Source organism: Papilio xuthus, unplaced genomic scaffold (assembly GCF_000836235.2).
Source record: "Papilio xuthus unplaced genomic scaffold, Pxut_1.1 DF825017.1, whole genome shotgun sequence".
Classification (NCBI taxonomy): Eukaryota; Metazoa; Arthropoda; class Insecta; order Lepidoptera; family Papilionidae; genus Papilio; species Papilio xuthus.
In genome coordinates this window covers 4,085,863-4,105,490 of record NW_013533632.1, presented here as the reverse complement: position 1 = coordinate 4,105,490, position 19,628 = coordinate 4,085,863, and the positions used below count along the sequence as shown (strand labels likewise).

The 19,628-nt window shown below is 30.6% G+C and overlaps 1 protein-coding gene and 1 long non-coding RNA gene across 2 annotated transcripts; one reads left to right on the top strand and one right to left on the bottom strand.

Moving 5' to 3' along the window:
• Positions 1-2,409: 2,409 nt before the first annotated feature.
• LOC106126190 (uncharacterized) lies at positions 2,410-3,636 on the top strand. Its single transcript, XR_001228319.1, has 2 exons — positions 2,410-2,811; positions 3,317-3,636. It is a non-coding gene; the product is annotated as an uncharacterized LOC106126190 (long non-coding RNA).
• Positions 3,637-4,966: 1,330 nt separating this feature from the next.
• RhoGAP68F (Rho GTPase activating protein at 68F) lies at positions 4,967-12,604 on the bottom strand. Its single transcript, XM_013323975.1, has 9 exons — positions 12,210-12,604; positions 11,648-11,764; positions 10,518-10,636; positions 10,051-10,208; positions 9,637-9,954; positions 8,846-9,081; positions 8,092-8,292; positions 6,931-7,037; positions 4,967-6,729 (listed from the first exon to the last, which is right to left on the bottom strand). The coding sequence occupies exons 1-9, from the start codon at positions 12,262-12,264 to the stop codon at positions 6,559-6,561; spliced, it is 1,482 nt and encodes a 493-aa protein (XP_013179429.1). The 5' UTR covers positions 12,265-12,604; the 3' UTR covers positions 4,967-6,558.
• Positions 12,605-19,628: the final 7,024 nt, after the last annotated feature.

Sequence of the window (19,628 nt, the reverse complement as noted above, 5' to 3'; positions counted from 1 at the left end):
TAGTATAATTTTATAATTATATTTTTAATTTTGTATCCATGAAATGTTTTACGTAGCTGCTGGCAACACCCAGTATTGAATAGTCTTTATATAGGTATGAATATGAAGCTTTGCCGGTTCTCGAATATACAAATCAATACTTGACCTACATTTCAACGTATATTATGGTAGCACTGATGCCGTGACTGTAAATCTGTAAATGATATCAAATGAATTATTTATTTCACTTTACATCTTGTTTACTTCACTCTAATGTATGATCTCAAATTTTACATAATTTTGTTGCGGTTCATGGAGATACATTGACATCAATATGGTTTCATTATGCAGGATTTCAGAAATTTAAAGTAGGGAGTTAGGAGAAAACAATCTTGTCTTTTAAAGCGAGAACTGTTCGATACCTTTATATTTTTTGAACTGCTAAAACACAAGAATGTTATAGCATAATTTAAATGAAATTTATTATTAAGGTAATAAAAAAACCATATAGTAATAAATATTGCCTTTGTTATTAATGTAAATGTAGCTTTCTGGTAATGGTAAAGAATTTTTGAAATCAATACAGTAGTTTTTTACGTTTTGTCGTTTTGTACAAAGATATAACAATACAAAATGTCTAACATAAGGGTGTGGCAAAAAGTACTATTTATTTAAATTATAAATGTCTATTCAATGCTGATGGGATATACCATCACGCTGCGCCTATCTACTCATGAGCTGATGAGGCACGGAATAACGGGCAAAATATCTGAGCAGCTAGTGCCTAATACGCTACTTTATCCGACTTGTGCCTTCAAACTTCGTATATTATTATGGTCAGCAACACGTCCCCATAGAGGGGCGAAGACATGTGTAGGTTGCATCACGATGTTATACTTCATAGTAAAAACTTGGAATAGGTGTACATGATATAGAATTCAAAAATCGAAAAATTACATGGGTACATGGCGGGGATCGAACCTGAACCTGCAAAATTCAAATCAGATACTTAGCTCCTGAGCTACCGACGCCCTTGTATATATATGTGCGTAGATTATTAAATTGTCGTAATTTGTGTTCTTTTTCTTTAATACTTTCTTGTTTCTTTTATTATTATTTTATATAATTTCCAATATCGGTAATTGACGCTTATTTAAGGCTTTGGTATAAAGCTATTATTATTTCAAAGTCATAATATCTAAAGAGAGTTTAAGAGTTAATTTTCAATGTCCACCCGCTTACACAAAAATAAATTGTCATCCTCACAATATCATTGAAAAACAATATGTTTTAACACAAGTATCACGACACTCGAAACCCTAGTAAATTTCCAACTTCGGGTTTGACAAAATTTTACTCAAAATTGAATTGCATTTATCTAATGATATTTATTAATAGTTATTGAATTATTTTTCACTGTACCGACTATTTTCTGATCCGTGGGAGATCCTTAATCACAGTGATTTGATTAATGCGCAGGATCTCAGTTGCGTCACGTCTGGGACTGCGTATCTCGGCCTTGGCTCGCCTCGCGCGTCTCGGGAGGAGGGAGGGGAATTGCAAATTGGTCACGTAGTCTGGTGTCTGCGTCGCCCGTGGTGTTATTGTGGTGCAATTTTATTTAATCGAACCTAATATACTGTGTTAATCAGGAATAAGGGCATGATCCACCACCACCGATGTGTTGCTGGCAGTTGACACAGCCATTAATTTATTTTTAGATATGAGAAAAAGATAAAATTTCCTTCTCTTTAAGAACGTCGATTAACAGTTGGTATATCGCAAGGATCAGGTTAGATCCCGCCCGTGTAGGTACATTAGTACAAGTCCAAGTCTTAACCCCGGAACAATCGATACTCTTAGTTCGGGTTAGAATAAATAAAGTAACTTAAAAAAAAAATTCGCGACTTTAATCAATAAATCCAATTTAACTAAATAATAAAAAAATCTAAAATCAAAGTATCAAGACTATGCCAGTGCACTACAATATTTTGTATAATCAATACATTTATGTATACAAATAACTTGGAGTGTCTGTTTTAATATTGAAATACATACACCAAAACAACATTTTTTTTAAATTGTTGTTTGTCTATCTATCTGTCTGTCTGTTCCGACTTATCAGTCATCAGTCCCGTGTCAAAGTCAACAAATGTCACAAGATACTCTTTGTACTGTAGCTGTCAAGCTGTAATGTTATTTTATTATTTTAGTTTATGACAGAACCAAAGAGTATATAGAACTAAGAACTAACCGCGATAGCAGAGCCTCTCTTAGATTTTATTGGCCTATTATTTTATACATTATGTTTCAAATAAATATTCATTATTCATTCATTTCACTGCTCATTAATGATAATAAAGAATTTTGTGTCGTGATTCGTATCCCAATCCCATAGTAAATCCGTATCTCTCCCTTGTTTTATAGTTGACATTTTATATCTCTGTCTGGTTGACATATGAAATGAAAAAAACATGTAAATGATTTTGGAAATAATGGCGAATTAAAGGTCAAACCTATTAAGAAGCAAAAGTAAAATGTATATAATGTAATATTGTTTGCATGGGGACTCTTAGAAGAGTTGGCATGGGTGGAATGAATCCATCTCCTGCTCACACGTAAATACGCGCTAAACGTGAAGTTGCTGAAAACCGAACCCATACAACTAAAATACATATACCGTTGGTAAATGTATAATAAATCCACCTTTAAAATATTACATGTTACTGCAGCTTTTGGTCGCCACTTCTGCGCGGAATTGAAAAAAATATAGTAATAAAGAAACCCTATGTTTAGAAAATAGATATGATCTTAAGCCTATGCCACTCAGTGGTAATGTACCTTTTTAATATAATATAATTTTTCATTAGTCACATACAAAAATACAAATCTTACCTAATCATTTTAATGGGAAAAAAGACATGTATAGATGTAAGAACTGCTTTCAGACTAAATAAAATCAATACTTTATTGCTTAAAGTTTGTTATTGTTCTTTATATTCACAAAATTAGTAGAAAATAAGATTAATATAAATAAAGGACATCGTTCCTGTCTCAATTAGGAAACCCTACCGTCTAAATCTTTACTGGCCTCTTACGGCCAAAGATTTGATTTTTACTTTACTTCGTAAGGAAAGAGCTCAAATATCAATAAACTTAATCTTCCTATGAAATATTTTCAAATAATATTATTGTATGTGTACATATGTATATTGTGAGGGATCTTGCTAATAAAACTGTTCTCTTAAATTTCAAGTTCTTTATTGAGGACGCACTTCCTCTGATCTCAAACATCAATCCTATTGAGATCTATATTTCTTTTTGTTTTTCATTACAGCCAATGTACTCTAAGCTATGTAGATTTTAATCTACAAGATACAAGAATGTATATGGTTAGTAGCCAACATATAAGCTGCATAAAAGGTAATGAAAACAAGCTGCTTGATAGTGTCACTTAAAGGTGTAGCTGCCTTTAAAATGATTGATTGCAACAAAATGCTGCACTTTGCCCAGTGATACATTTGATGACATGATGACATATACCTCTAAAAGTGATACATTTTTTCAAAGTTCAGTGTTAATCTTATTAATATCAGTCAAAACATGTTCTATGTTTTACTAACATATAGTTTGGCAAGATGAGCATAAGAAAAAAAATAGAATGCGAAGTATTCAACATACTGAAATCGACCTTTAGCTTTAATTGAATCATATCAGCGACATATTGCCAACGCTGAGTGTAAGAATTGAAAAAAAAATCACCACAATCGGTCCTCCACTGCCCTTATCTGCCTATCCCTTGTATGATATTGAACACATTAATTGAAATTTAATGCATTTGTACATAACTTTCTTATCAAATATTAACTCAAAATTCAAGGCATACATTGCAATGTTAATCATAATGTGTGTAGTGTATTTCAATAAACATTAGAGCCAAAAGGCTTGCCAGATGAATTACAGTAGTTTGTTTGGTTTTTTGATAAATTGTTGCAAAATTACCAATTCCATAAGGGTTACCCTTATGGAATTGGTAATTTTTGCCTATTAAAAAATATGAAGTGTTATTTTTAGATTGAATTTTTTGTAGTATAATCTTAGTAGATTATACTATTGTATTTACTTGTGTGATTATATATACTAGTGTATATATTATAAATTGTTAGTTGGAATATCCTTTATGCGGATCCCAACTTGCTGCTTAGCTGCACTCCTATTCCTGGAACCTTACCTGTAATTTGAGGTTATATCTAATTTAAGTAACCTTATGAATGTGGTCTTTCTACATCTTTATTGTTCTTGTGCTGATCTATATTTAACTTTCGGTGAAGGAAAACATTGTGATGAACCTGTACATATCTGGGAAGAAATTCAAAGTGTTAAGTCAACCAACCCGCACTTGGCCAACATGGTTTATTAAGTTTTAGTCACCCCTAATTTAGGGTAGGTTTCAAGCCTCTTAGGGGGGACGTATAGTGAACTGATGATGATGAAATTCAACTTATGTTCAGTTTCTGCGGTCACAACAATTGTAAAAGAAAAGTGTCATCGCTACATTTCTATTGAATGTATGGAAACAGAGGTGTTTGTGCATTGATTTATTGAAAGTTAATACTAACTGTAGATGCTTTTTGATATGTTTGTAGCCAAGAGATCCTTTCGTATGGATGTAACACACAAAAAATGTGTTCACTAATGGGAACAGATTCCCATTTCTGCATTCATTGAAGAAACACATCCAGAATATTAGACTAGACTATCTACAAAATACCGCTGCTCCTAAAGAAGTGATTACCTGATTGTGGTTATTAACAACTAGGTCAATTTTGTTCCTGATAATCTCCGGAACAGCTGATTTATGCATATAATAGGCTACATTTACTTTATTCTGCACTGACGAAGTCGAAGGCAACGCTAGTATGTACTGCAATAAGAATAAGGGCATTGGAATTTCACGGTAAGGTTGGGGTTAAATGAAACAAAAATCTGTTTGCTAATTAGTTTTTATTAGTATACATTATTCAACAATTACATTATTTTTCAGTTTAAACATTGAGATACAAATTATGCATTAGAAACAGGTTTACAGACTGGTTTACTATACGACACTGAATCGTCTTAGAAAGCTTGGAAAGATGAAGTAATGACATTGACTTGTTAATTCGCATAATTTTATATCAATATTTTAGTGACATTTTGATTTTTTTTCGAGATATATTTGTTAGATATCATAACTGGTGGGACATTAATTTTTACTTATAGTGAAAAAAATCAATGAAAAATACCACCCTGTTTAGGGGATTCATACATTAGCTTAATTAGCTGTCAGAATAGTTATAAATTTCGATATTTTGTTTCTCAACACAATCTCGCCGACTTAGGCCCTATTTGTAACTTTTTATCAGTTTAATTCAATATAAATATTTCTTATAATAACTTAAAAATAAAATTTGAACATACGACTATATTAAAAAAATATAAAAAGTGGAATGATAAAAATTTGGAGATTCATACGGAGAATACATTCTTACAAACCCATACACACCTTTATTTCATTTTACAGTTTACAAAATAATGTGTAGACGGTTTAAAAAGACGGCCTAGTTTTAAAACGATATATAGGTAAAGATTATTTCTTTACATAAAAATATTTTTTTTAATTTGAATATGAAAAATATTTGAGGAAAAATGTTACAATTAAATCTTACAAAACTTCTATGGCACCAAATTCAATTAAAGTCTGTGTTTATAGGAATTTCTATTGCGACTAATAACATATGTGATTAATTGGAATAACTTTGTAATGACAAAATAATGAGGAAACATTAGTCACAGACCACATAATATACCAATCACAAATTATTTAAATAAAATAATTATTTATTTCATGAACATTTCCTTTCAAAACAAAACACTGATCCCCGATAACAATAACCAAAAACCTGCTTATTTTGTACCAGGGATCCCCACCAATGGCATGTACGAAGACAATATTCCAATTTTGTACACGCGATGATTGTATCCATATGTTTTCTTGCGTATTTCAAATGTCAACACAATCTCAAGAAAGTGTTGACAGATTATTAACACTTTAAAATATGAAGTTTGTTTGATTGTGATGAAGTTTGATTTGGAAAGTGACAGACTACTTTGTAGATTGCAGGTACAGATTAGGATCATCTACTATGTTATTTACCTACGATTATTTATTAGAATTCTATAATGTTAATATATTTTTGCTACATCTACATATGATAAAATCGTTTATATTAAATTAACATCAATAATATTTTTACTAACATCAAATGTAACTTTGGACTAGAAGGATAACATAATCAATATTAATTAGACAATAAACAATACACAAAACCATCAAGATAATAACCATGTTGATTAAGTTAAGGGTACAATTACATTTGGCATTTGGGTATCATATTGTTTGACACTCGAGATATATTTAAAAGATAGAGAAAACATTGCCTTGAGGCGATAAACAATTTAAAACTTATTCTTAACATATCATAATTCGAAGTAAAGGTCTCGATTAAAAACTGATTCGTTGGGTTGGGTTGAATATAATTAGATTATGAAAATTGACTCCTGGTTCTCCAGAATGTAATCGGTAAATGCGTTAATAGGAGCAATTGCCTGAAGAGTCATCTGCCCATTTGGAGGCCAAGCGAGATTTGGGCCAAACACTACAGCCAGGTTGTTTGCTGTCATCTTATTCAGGCAGCTCCTATCTTGCACCTAAAATAATCAACATACTAATTAAAAACAAGAAAAACTTTTTATACGCAAAACAGTGAAGTTCATTCATTTAGAATTCTTTAAATTGTCATTTGTTTCTGTGAAGGTGTATTAAAGTGACATTCATTTACAAAATAACTAGATTTGTTATGTAAGAAGTGATTTTAAAGTCTATTCGAAATATTTTTATGTTGTACTCACCTTCCACAAGAATTGCATGATGTACTTCAACACCTTGTAATTCACGAGAGGAAGCCCCTCTCGGACCAAATACTTCACTTTCCGTGACTTTTCCTGAGGAGACCAAGCTACAAAACAATAAAAATTATTAAAACATTTAATTGCGTTTCATTAACTTTCCTTGTTATTGCACAAAAGAAGTCTGGAGAATCAATAATCACCATAATAAATAAACAACTCCAGGAAATTATCTTAAATTCGATACAGATATCTAGCTTTATCAGTTAATTCTAGGAATATAGGTCACAGAAATGGAACAAGGTCGTTAGTCTATGTTCCCTGCCAGATTAATCAATAACTTCCCAGTAAATAGTTTGATGTACTGTGCACATACAGTAAAAGGTAATGGGGTATTGATTTTGTAGCAGAGGCATTAAACATGAGCCTTACGATATTAATATAAATCTGTGTAATAAAATAAAGTTTTGAAAATTTAAATGTATTTTTGCTTTTAAAATTATATACAAACTAGCGGTCGTACTCAAGTTATGTCCGCGCAGAATTGAAAATAAATATAATTAGTAGCCTATGTGATCTACCAGACTATGGTCTATATGTACGCAAAATTTTATCAAGATCCGTTCAGCCGTTCTGGAGATACCTTCAAATAAACATCCATCCATCTATTTAAGCATTCGTATTTATAATATTTGTAAGATTTCTGGGAATTTCCCAGAAATAAAAAAAAATTAAAATAAAAGTATTCTGGACACTTATTTCAAAAATATACTAATTAATATGAGATCCTCGTTATATTTTGTCTATTTAGACACATGATATGCTTTAATATAATTGATATCTAATATTCAAGGTCTTTTTTAATTACCATGATCCGCACTCAGTATATTGTTCCAAATCAAACGTAAAGTTTGCAAACAAAGAGCACAAAACACTTTCACTAAATTTTTTCACTATTCCTACCACAATTATTAGACATACGATACTAAGAATTCAATTTAAACACTTCATATTCTTTGTTCACTGAATTTTACATCTCAATGAAAACATCTAATAAAAAGTGAAAAATAATATAACAGCCACTAGCTCTCAGGTTATCTAGAAACACTTCCAGTTAAGTTCTGAATTAGAATAAAATTAAATGTAAATAACACCACAACTTACTTTGAAAGTCCATGATCTTTTCATACATATCAAACGTCAGCAGCGGTTCCTCAAGGTCTCGAAGGAAAGTTTTTAATAATACTGCTGCATTGTGTGGATCATTTTGGAATGAAATCGGTTCACCCCGGTTGCAAGCCCTGAGCAACTCCTTTATCACTGTAACGTTAGCTGATCGTCGAAAGATTCCCTCCGTTTCCAAAGCTAAAATAATGATATTGGTGTTAGTAAAAACATTTCGTAAAATTATAAAATACAATTTAAATAAGATAGTTTATCATTTACACTCTTAAATAGATTTGTTTATTGTGTACAGTAGTGTACATATTATTACAAAGTAGTAGTATTATAACAAATCTTAAGAAAGGAATACGGACTTAGTCCTTATCCTCCATCTTATCATCCTCCTATTTAGGCTTAGTCTGTTTTTTTCTTCAAAATATTTAAGAAAAACCACGTAATATAGGCTAAAAGAATATTTGAAAAAAAAGGAAGCTTATAATAGGGTGGATGAGTGACATCACTTATTATTGGAGTTGGTACAGTGAATGGTCACTTTATGTACAAGGAAAATAAACCCAAAAATGATTTTGCATTTATATTCAAATGCATTATTCCATGTTTAGTAGATTTATAAGTCATTAATGAGAAACAATATTACAATTTTATGGGCTACTGTCTATGTGTACATTGTCCACCATTTTTGTTATTTCTCATTTCGTGAGTACGCGTTTTGTATCAAAATCAATAAGCTCACCATCTGGCTGGGAGAGAAACTCGACGCACTGTCGTACTACAGGCGGAATCAAACCCACCAAATCTTTATTATTATCATATATAAATCGCAGCGAAACTCCAAACTGCTGGGTGGCGGGCGGCAACAATCCCCGTTTTCGTGCACCTGAACCTTGGCCACCATCTTTGGGTGATGCCTCACCATCTTTTTCTTTGCGACGTCCGCTTCTATTTTTGCTTTCCAACATGTTGTCGTACCTATAAAAATTAAATAATTGATTTAGTCATCGTCAATTGTTTCTCTTCAATTTCGTTTTTATATTTTTCTAACATATTGTTCTTTACCATATGTTACACAGATGGTAATCGAAATAGTCCCTTATTTGACGAAACATTAAGTAAATTTCGACAAATATCAAATAAAAATGGCTTAAAAGTAATATTTTTTGGAATCAATAAATTCGATACGAAAAAAAGAAAAAGGGGTATGGGTTGGCTAGGATGATCATATATTTATATGAAAACAATGAAGCAACAAGTATTATCAGCCAGATTACGTTTTTACGCATTACCAAAGTGCAATCAATAAAATTACCATTCGGTTCTGGTTCCTAGACAGTTACCCGTGACTACTGTTGCTGTATCACTACTCAGGTACCAATATGTTTTGTTTTCAGGAGCGGCGCAAGCAAACTGAGAGAAATGAGTTTATTGACATATGACAGCGTGTTTATAAACCTCAACTGCGCGACATGCGCAATAGGTTCCAACTATATTCTACGACGATTCTGACAAAAGTATCAAGAAACTTACTCCAATACTTGTTCTGGAATGGGTATTTTGTCTAAGCCTAAGTGCTGCTGAAGCTCATGCAACGAGTTCACGTACATCATCTTCCGTCCGAATTTGACGCTGATGGCGGGTCGTAACATTTGCCATACAATACGTATGAAGTTTGTAGGGTGAACCAGATATAGAGCTTTGAGATTCTTTTTATATTTTCTATCAAAGGCTCTGTAGGCTTTCCACAGCCAAGATAGAGGCGGTTTATTTTGGCTGGTGAGACCATGATGGAAGTATACCACACTGTAATCTTGTTCCACGTATTTATCTAATGTGCACATCAAATATCTGTAAATCAAGGTAAATTACGTTTTAATACTTGTAAGAATAGTGCTAGCTCTTAAGTACGTATTTATTTATCAAACAGTATGAAAATAAACAAACCTTAACAATTTGTCTGGGTGCAAGTCTTTGCTTGAGGGAAGTTTGCACGCAGATATAACGATTATGCGGCGACCAATTTCATCATCTCCTACTACTTCAATGGCACCATTTCTAGCAAGTTCCGCAAAGTAATCATACTCTTGACTAGTTGTTGCAATCTATGAACCAATAATCAAAATAAATTTAATTTTTGTTATGATTGATTGTGGTTATTGTGTTGCAATACTTTCATTAATCAATAACCTACATATATTGATTAAAGAAATGAAATGAAACGATTAATGCAACAAATCAATACTATTTTCAAATTGAATAAAATTAAACTGGTTGAGCCTCTAAAACACAATATAAAATATGTTTTTATCCAATTTTGTAATATCTTACGTTAAAAAATTTATGACATTTAAAAATGTGCTTATTTTGTTTGTTAAAAACTCTATGTTTAGTGTAGAATAGTAATGTCTAACCTCAGCATAAATTTTCGGACTACCAAGTTCTTTTTCAAAGTTCTCTTCGATGGTTCCATCACTTGGTGTTTCATCTATAAAGTCATCTGCTAAATCTAATAATTCCGGGGGCAATGGTGCTAAAAAAATTAATGTTATAAAAAACACTATAGTAACTAATTATGGGAGTGTAAACAGAATTTAACTGAAAATTCATTACTTTTTTTGGTATGTCACTGTTATTATTTTATGTTTTCTATGTGGATATGTGGATTAATTTTATTTATTTAGTAAATGTATCAGTATGAATCTTATCACAGTATCATCTTCAGCCTAGTATAAGATTTTTTATTTATTATATTTTTGTATATTTATGGTCCTAACATTAGAAAGTTCTTCTAATAATTATTAACTTAGGCCATTTTTTTTATCTATTTATATTACATGTTTTTGTATAGTTTCAATTGTGAGACTTAATTGTTATTATATACTGTTCATATAATTTATTATGACTAATCATTGCACAGAATATGCTAAATTATTCATGTTATATGGCCACATGAAATCATGTCAAATGATGATTGTTTCATATATTTTAACTAACCTTTTTTTAAGTAATCATAATTCTAATTGCCAAAAACAAAAATCTTCCTTTATGTTTTAGAAACTTCTTTTTATATCCATATAATTTAATATTTCTGCACTTAGCAGCTTTTTTTACTATCAATTATACCTCAGATAAGTCATATTATTATGTTTATATTTGTTATAGAGGCAAATAAAAGTAGATATTATTGTGATTCTATGTCCACAAGCATTGTACACTAAGACATATTGAATAGGAAAAGTTGTAGGTATAAAATAATTTAAATGATAATATCACAAGTTAGGACAGTTGCCAACTTAATCTCCTATAAAATAAAATAAAAAAACTAGAATTTATTAAATTGTAAAAATTTTACAATTTAAAAATAATATTCTTGGTTCCCTCTCTATTTACATAAAATGAATCCATTCACAGTACCCACTATGTTAGAATGGTTTGCAGATTTTTCATTACTTTAACATTTGTATAAATACTGTAGCTTTAATGATTTAAAGTTTTTGATCAGCTATATACTTATAGATATATCTAAAACAATGGGACTTACCTAAACCAGTATTTTGAACTAATTCTGAATCATCAAATTCCAAGCAGGGTTCATAATCATGGTATTCAGAAAGGCTTGTATAACTTTCATCTGGATCCATGTTACCACTATGTAGTACTGTGTGACAAAATTAAATCAATATAAGTAATTATTTGCACCTACCTTCCTCAACATTACAAAATAATAAAGTACTAGTAAAATAAAAGATAGAAGTGAAAATAAAAACTAAAATGTAATCAATCATAGTCAGTTGTAATAGTTATAATCTTGTCGTACGTTAGTTATAATTTTTTTCAAAATGTCGATTGTGGAGATCTACCGACGTTAATGCCGTATATAAATGCTAAATTGCTACATAAAATTGTGTAGTTTTTTTACAATTACTTACGTAGCAGAATTCTAGACGCCGTGCAATATAGGTGTCATATCGCTAGACTAAAGTTTTGATTTTGTTCAAAACTTTGGAGAAAATTAATCATTTTATAAGTACTATAAAACTTTATAATTTTGTCGGTAACTATGGTAATGTGTTGTTCGCTTATCGTTGATCTCATGTACTTACGTCTAAAAGCCCTAACAGGACTAAGCTTCGGTTGATGTTCGGACTCGGACTCCATAGCGTAACAATAGGACACAATTCCAACACTTGTCAGCCCGACACTTGTTTCATGAGTAACTATATCTGCAATTTTACTCTGTCTAGCGATACGAATAAAACAATTAATCTAGAAAAACTTTATTTACTTAGCGAACTATCTATTACACGTTATAAAAATTACGCGAACTATACTTTTACAACTAAATGAAACAAGTAGTTATATTTTTCCAAGAAAAGACACATCACATCACCCGTATCCGTAGCTTTAATAAATGGCATAGAGTCAGATAAGAGTATAGACAAAGCTGAGCGAATAAAGAAGATCTTATAAGAAGACTTTTATTCAAATATTTCACAATTTTTATTTTTAATTTTCCGTATATTTTAAGGTGTTTTAAAATAAATGATATTTTTGCACTCATACAAAGCGTTTAAAATAACAGCCTGCCGTATAGTCTATACAAGCTATATAAGCTATACCTTAATTAAAAAGATTTGCAGACTATAATTAGCAACAAAGTTATAACAATAAAATAAATTATTTACTTAAGGTGTACATTTTATGTGGTTTATTGTGCCTTGTGAATTTATGCATAACAGAATTTTCTCAACCTAACATATATTGGGCACAATTGCGCATGCCTTTCTGAAACCCGCATGCGCAAATGCCACCCTATGATATATTTTATTCTCCATAAATACCATACATATAATATAGAAACTGCGCAGAATGGTCTCGATGTAATATTTAAAAGCATACGCAAACGTGTGCATGCATTGTAGCCTCTAGTTAAGCAAATACAATCAAACATATAATAATATTGCCTATATTTATGCTACAAGGTTTTGTTGGAAATAATTAGTCCAATTACAATAAATACTAAGTTATCATTTATCGTTAACGATTTATTCAGGCAACTGTCACTTTGGTTTATATTTTTTACACTTTGTTACAACATTTATCTAAGTCTTTTAACAAATTGACAATAATAGAAGGATAATGTTAGTGATGGAATGCATAGATGGAGATGCAGACCTTCGATGGAGGACTTTCCATGGAAGAGATTTACATAGAGACAGCTTGTCATACATCATACAATGACTTATAGTGTGTATATTTGAGGATAATTAGTTTGACAACTGACTCCTATGAAGAAATGAAAGAATTAATTTGTATGAGAATAAATATTGTACTTAATGGGCGCTTGTCACAGTGACGGACCGTACAAGCTGGTACAGCCAGCGTCTTAAATACCGTAGCAGACAAGATATGCAAATATATAGGTACTCCAAAAGTAATCAATTATATAAGTACAACAAAAGTCCTCAAATTAATAGATTGATTCACTCTGCTCAAATACATCGGTATATACACATCGTCAAGTATATGAGTACATTCAAGGTGCCCATAAATATAGTAGCAGCCACAGTATTTGACAAAATTGAACTCTATCTCCATAAACCTGTAGTACAATTTTGATTATACTAATTCTGTTAAATTCATTTGACACTCACATCAAAATTTGCTATAAGTTTCGTCCCGAATGACAGATATTAGATAAAACCAACATCAAATTTGAGTTTGTTATCATATATGCTAGTTTGGTCTCGTGGCCTTACCGTTCGCCGCCGTTGGTACGTAAAGTCGGCGGTTCAAATCCCAAGCCACTAATTCTTTTTTTTATTTAAGCTTTTTAATTTTAATATTGAAGCACATGTAATTAAACTCTATCGCCGTAGTTATTAGGTACTTTTTGATATTGCCTTGGACTAATGAGTTCCACCGTTAAAGTACTTTTCTATTTCAAACAAAAATGAAGGAGATGAAGCCTTGCTCGTCCCTTTCATTTTAAAGATGATAAAGCATCATGATATGGCATGTATTTTGTTTTTTATTACTCATGTTTGTTATTGAGAAATGTTGTATGAATTTTTTACACCTAATTCTACCACATGAGTATGGTAACGGTAAAATATCACGTTACCTTTTACTGATAATGAATTATATTTACGAAAAAAAAATACTGAATGTCAATATCCAAACTACATCAAATTTTTGGTCGATTGCAATAAACATTCTAGCGTGCGTGGGCGCGCACACATAGATAACACTTGTAGTATAGTTTCCGCGTATTTCATTTATAAAACCCGCAATGACAATCCACGCTCTGCCAACTCACTTCACCTCGCGATGGTCTAACCTAATTGTTGTTAACTTGATTTAAATGTCTTTCTACTAACTAAAAAAACAAAAAAATTGTCGAGCAAAATTTTACTGGTTATGTAAAAATAACCCTATATGAGTGATTAAAAAAATGAAAAAAAAAGTATTTTTGAAAAAATATACAAAATTAGTTTTTATCTCAACCAATGAAATGAAATTATTCACATTAAAGAAATTTTTGTGACGTTTGATAATGGTGGAAATCCGAAAGTGAATCCACTTCAGCTACAGTCTGTTCTAAGCTACCTATCGAAAATAGGAACGAACTTTCCGGACAACCTATAATATGAATAAAAAGTGTAACAGAAGTAGTCTATTCCAAACTGTATTACAAGTAAATAGAGATAGAGTTCAATTTTGTCAAATGTTACGATATTTTTGCATACCTTGACTGCTTAGTTACTTATGACGCTGTGGCTGCTACTATATTCATGGGCACATTGAATGTACTCATATATTTGATGCTGTGTAGGTACCGATGTATTTGAGTAGAGTAAATGTATCTATTAATTTGAGGACTTTGTTGTACTTATATAATTGATTACTTTTGGAGTACCTATAGTACATTTGCATATCTTGTTTGCTACGATATTTATGACGCTGACTGTACAAACAAACAAATACCCATACTCCATCGTTCATAGAACGCATTGTAACAAAATTAATCGAATAATTAAGATTTGGTTTTTTTTTTATAAAATTTTGTATATAACATTTATTGGACTATGTGTAGCACAATTAACTAAAAAAACATTAAATACATTTCTTTCTTGTTTATTAACACCTCCATATTTGGTTTAGTGTTTTTATTCTTTATGTAGTTTTGTAGAATAAAGTAGGAATAGAAAGAAACAATATTATCTACATGTATTGCAATTCAAAACCAATACTCACAAAATTATCGATTGCGAGTACTAGAAGAGCAACAATCGAAAATTGAAAAGATTTATAACCGATTTCATTGACCCATCTCTAAAGAATTGTCAAACTAATCATTAAATATATAACTACATTTAGTTTAAATGTTTGTTACCGCTGTCGAAACTTATATACAGAATATTATATGTTTTCTATTTGGCTTAAATTTCATTATTAACCAGTCTCCTAATTCTACCTACTTTATTCACCCTTCCACAAATATAATAACATTATTCTAAATAATAGTCCTTAATCCACCACCAAATATTACTATAATACTTTAAGACCTACCGTTTTTCTATATTTAACCATTTGACTTATTGATAAATTTTTTGAGTAATAAGCACATTCTAGTTATTAATAAATATGGAAACATGTAAAAATTTATATTAAATATAGAATGTAAAAGTGAAAATATTTGTAACATTATTTTAATAAGATAATCAATTTTTTAAAGGAGTTTACGCGGCCTTGGGGACGGACATACAGATAAAAATAGGTTTTTCGTATCAGCTATGCAAATATATCATGGGTACCAAATATAATTCTTTTTTTCGACATTACAAACAGACACTCTCATTTTAGTTTATAGATATAGAGCTGCTTGGTTCTTTCCACTGTAAATTTGCATATATTTGTGAATATACACCACTATTTTTAATTATCAGAAAACATCAGATACGGTAGATAAGTTAATATTTTTACACAACAAAGACAAATTAGTAACAACTTAAAGTTATAAAATACCATGTAACATCATGGATATAACACTTTTTCAATCTAAATATTATTGTGATCAATTTTTTTTAATGATTTATTTTGTTTATAACATACTATCTGCTTCCTGCGACTTCGTCCCCGCAGAATTAAAAAAAACTATAAGCTATGTCGCCCTGGGGAGTATAGCTTTCCAACAGATAATTTTTCTGAACTATTATTACAGGTGTTGACTTTGTTTATGACAGTCAACCGATAAAATAGGTTTGTTTCAGGATAATTTTTCGAATTTTATTTGATATCAAATGTTAGATGATGATATATTAGAAATAATCAGTATGGGCAACAGGTACCACTATATTATGTATATTTAGCAAGAAATAGTGGTGTATTTACATATATTATCTGGGAAAAGTAATCTTATTCTGATTTCATTTCCTATAGTTCACAGTCTATTTCAAAAATAAGTATTACAATTATGATTCACTGAGTACACCACACATTTGTAAAAAAAAATAAGGCAAAACACTCCTTATGGTCTCCCAAGACTGCTGGAATCCATGAAAACACCTGTGCTGCAGCATGTGACCCTGAAAAAGTTAAATTTTAATATAAGTATTATTTAAGTTTAATGTCAGCTTCAGCACCAGATGTGCAGAATATAATGCAAGTCGGACTTGGATGACCACAAAAAAAGCTTCTTGTGATATGTGCATGAAAATACTACTACAACGCATCTACTTATAAATGAGGAAATTTAATGACAAAACTCTTTAACAATATATATTATTAAATCCATCTCATTCTTTTTCATAAAAAGATAGAATATTATAAATGCAAATGTTTAGATAGATAGATTGATGGATGTTTGTTTGAAGATATATCTGGAATGGCTGAACGGCTTTAGCTGAAATTTGGCATAGATGTAGATAATATTCTGGAAGAACTCATAGGCTACTTCTTAAGTTTATTTATAATTCCACATGGACGGTATTGTGGGCAACAGCTAGTATTTAAAAAAAAATATGCAGTTAATGTCCTTAATGTAATTGCACTTTAGGTTATTGGAGATGTTCACACACACAAATGTATTAGTCAATTGTTCATTATCTATTTTAGTTTGTTCTTTTGCACCACGGGATATCTTATAATAGTAAAAGTTTAGACGGATTGATGGATGTCCGTTAGAAGAATGGCTGCAATGCACAAGTCTGTAGTTGCTGTGTCCCCACCCACCAACAGATGTGTGATTGGTTTCAATTTAATTATAAGGGCCTGTGAAAAGAGTTATAACCATTTTTCAACCGAATGTGTATCACAGCTGGTCTACACACTACAGATAAAAACAACTAAACATAAGGGCTACAAATTATAAATTTCTAAAAATTAAGTCACATATTATTTTCATGATAAAATTACTCAGACAAGGCAACTTACTAATGATAGTAGAATCATGCAAAAGGCATCTTGCATGATTCTACTATCATCTCATCATGCATCTTTTTCTACATAACCATCGATTTAACACTAAATTAAATTTGAAACAAAATTGAATCTTAGAATAATTATTTTGCTTATCTTTTGTTAACACCCAGTTTGTCAGTGATTGTTCAGCAGTTAATCAGATTATGGAATTATCATTTTATTTTTGTATTTTAGTAAATTATATTAACGTAACGTTCACTTATGGAATTAAAAAATTCTGGTCACAAACCGCCCTTAGAGAAATTCACTTAACACACAGAATCGATCTCAATTGTAGTTAGGATAAAACGACCACCACCAAATTTTATTAAGAGGGTTTGATTTTTGGCAAGGCAACAGGTATTTAATCACCAACCAAAAACTCAGAAACAAAACAAATAATAATTTATTTTAATTTTTCATTGAAATTCACTTTATTGATTAGAGACAATATTGCCAGGTTTAGATACTGATTGGATGATTAAACGATTAAGAGACTAAGTAAAAAAAAAAAACCTTCGATTATTTTCGGCATTTTTTGAAATAGGCAAACACGGGTATTTCGTTATTTAAGTACTAAAACTACTGAATTGTTTAATTCAGTAGTTTTAGTATTACCAGCCTATTAGTTTTAATAGGCTGGTAATACTACTACATACGAGAACCTGTTATTAGTACATTATATTCATACTCCTCTGTATTTCAAGTCACCGACCAAAGATGGCACGGAGAATAACTAAAATGGAAATTTGTAACAGTTAAATAAAAAGGATAATTAGGAACTTATAAATAAAAAAAAAACAAAAAACAAGAAGCTGTACCGACTATAAACCTATAATAAGCACTATAAAATAAAAAAATGTCGAAAAATTGCAATGGAAGCAAGATTTGAGAAGATGTTGATACTCAAATTGTTATAAGTTATTAGTAAAATTAAGGGCTGACAAGGATTAAAAAAAAAAACCTTGATTACAAAACACAACTAAATATTTTGCACAAAAAGTATTTGCATCATCTGTAGATTGTCCATCCACTAAAAATTTTGAATATTTCATGAAGCAAAAATATTTTAACTAACACGTGAAAGCGGGGGCACAATATGAACTCTTTTTACTTTTAGTTTTTCTAATGACTATTATTATCTAATTCTTAATAAGGTTCTATAATTAAAGGAAATGTTTAATCCTGAAAAAAATCTTAAAATATCACAAGGGAAGGGCGTGGGAAGGTCTATATAATGAGATGTCTGGTGGTGAATACTTGATAAACAAATGAGTAATAATCCCATTAAAGCGAGTAGTAAACAGACAAATTAATCACTACACATTATCTATATTTATATTGAGTATCGATAGCGCATTTATTAAGTACACGATCGGATGGGACCGTAATTTATATGGGTTTGATTCCCGTGATGTATGAATGTGTTTTAGATTTTCTAATTTCATTCTTCGTCAAATTCTTGCGGTACTACGTGATTCAGGTTGCGTATGAAATAAAAGCTTGTAATTATAATAGTAGCGTGGAGGAATAGTCTAAGATATCACCGCTCATCACTAGGAGGGGGAGTAGGTTAAACCTTGCTTAAAATATTACGTTTTAAAATTACTATTAAAAAGAAAACAAACAGTTGCAGACAATTAACTAGAAAATCATTATTTAAATAGTACATATCAAGTTAAAATGGAACATTAACTGAATTGCCTTAGCCTTAGCCTTTTTATTTTTAGTAACGATGTTAAAGAGATGCAACAATTATGTTAGCTTTAAAAATTGATATTTTTCCACGTCTCATTCAACAAGTGTCATAACCTTGAAATGTCTGTTCCTTTGAAAAAATTATATTATTTCGTAACTTGTTGATTTGTTAAAAACTAATTGCATTTTCATACAATTGTAAAGTAAGTACTAGTAGGATTATAAATTAATTACTAAATTGTAACACAATATTAATATTAAAATATATATTACGCGAGAGATTGTTTTAAAAAGAAAATAAAAATCAGAAAGATCACTTTAAATGTCGACTTTTTGAAATAAGGTTTCGATAGTCGCTATTA

Coding starts and splice junctions, on each gene's coding strand:
- RhoGAP68F (XM_013323975.1), bottom strand. CDS start 12,264: ATGGAGTCCGAGTCCGAACATCAACCGAAGCTTAGTCCTGTTAGGGCT. Junction 9,955..10,050: donor CACCCAGACAAATTGTTAAG/GTTTGTTTATTT, acceptor CTTGATTTACAG/ATATTTGATGTGCACATTAG. Junction 9,082..9,636: donor ATTCCAGAACAAGTATTGGA/GTAAGTTTCTTG, acceptor TAATTTTTATAG/GTACGACAACATGTTGGAAA.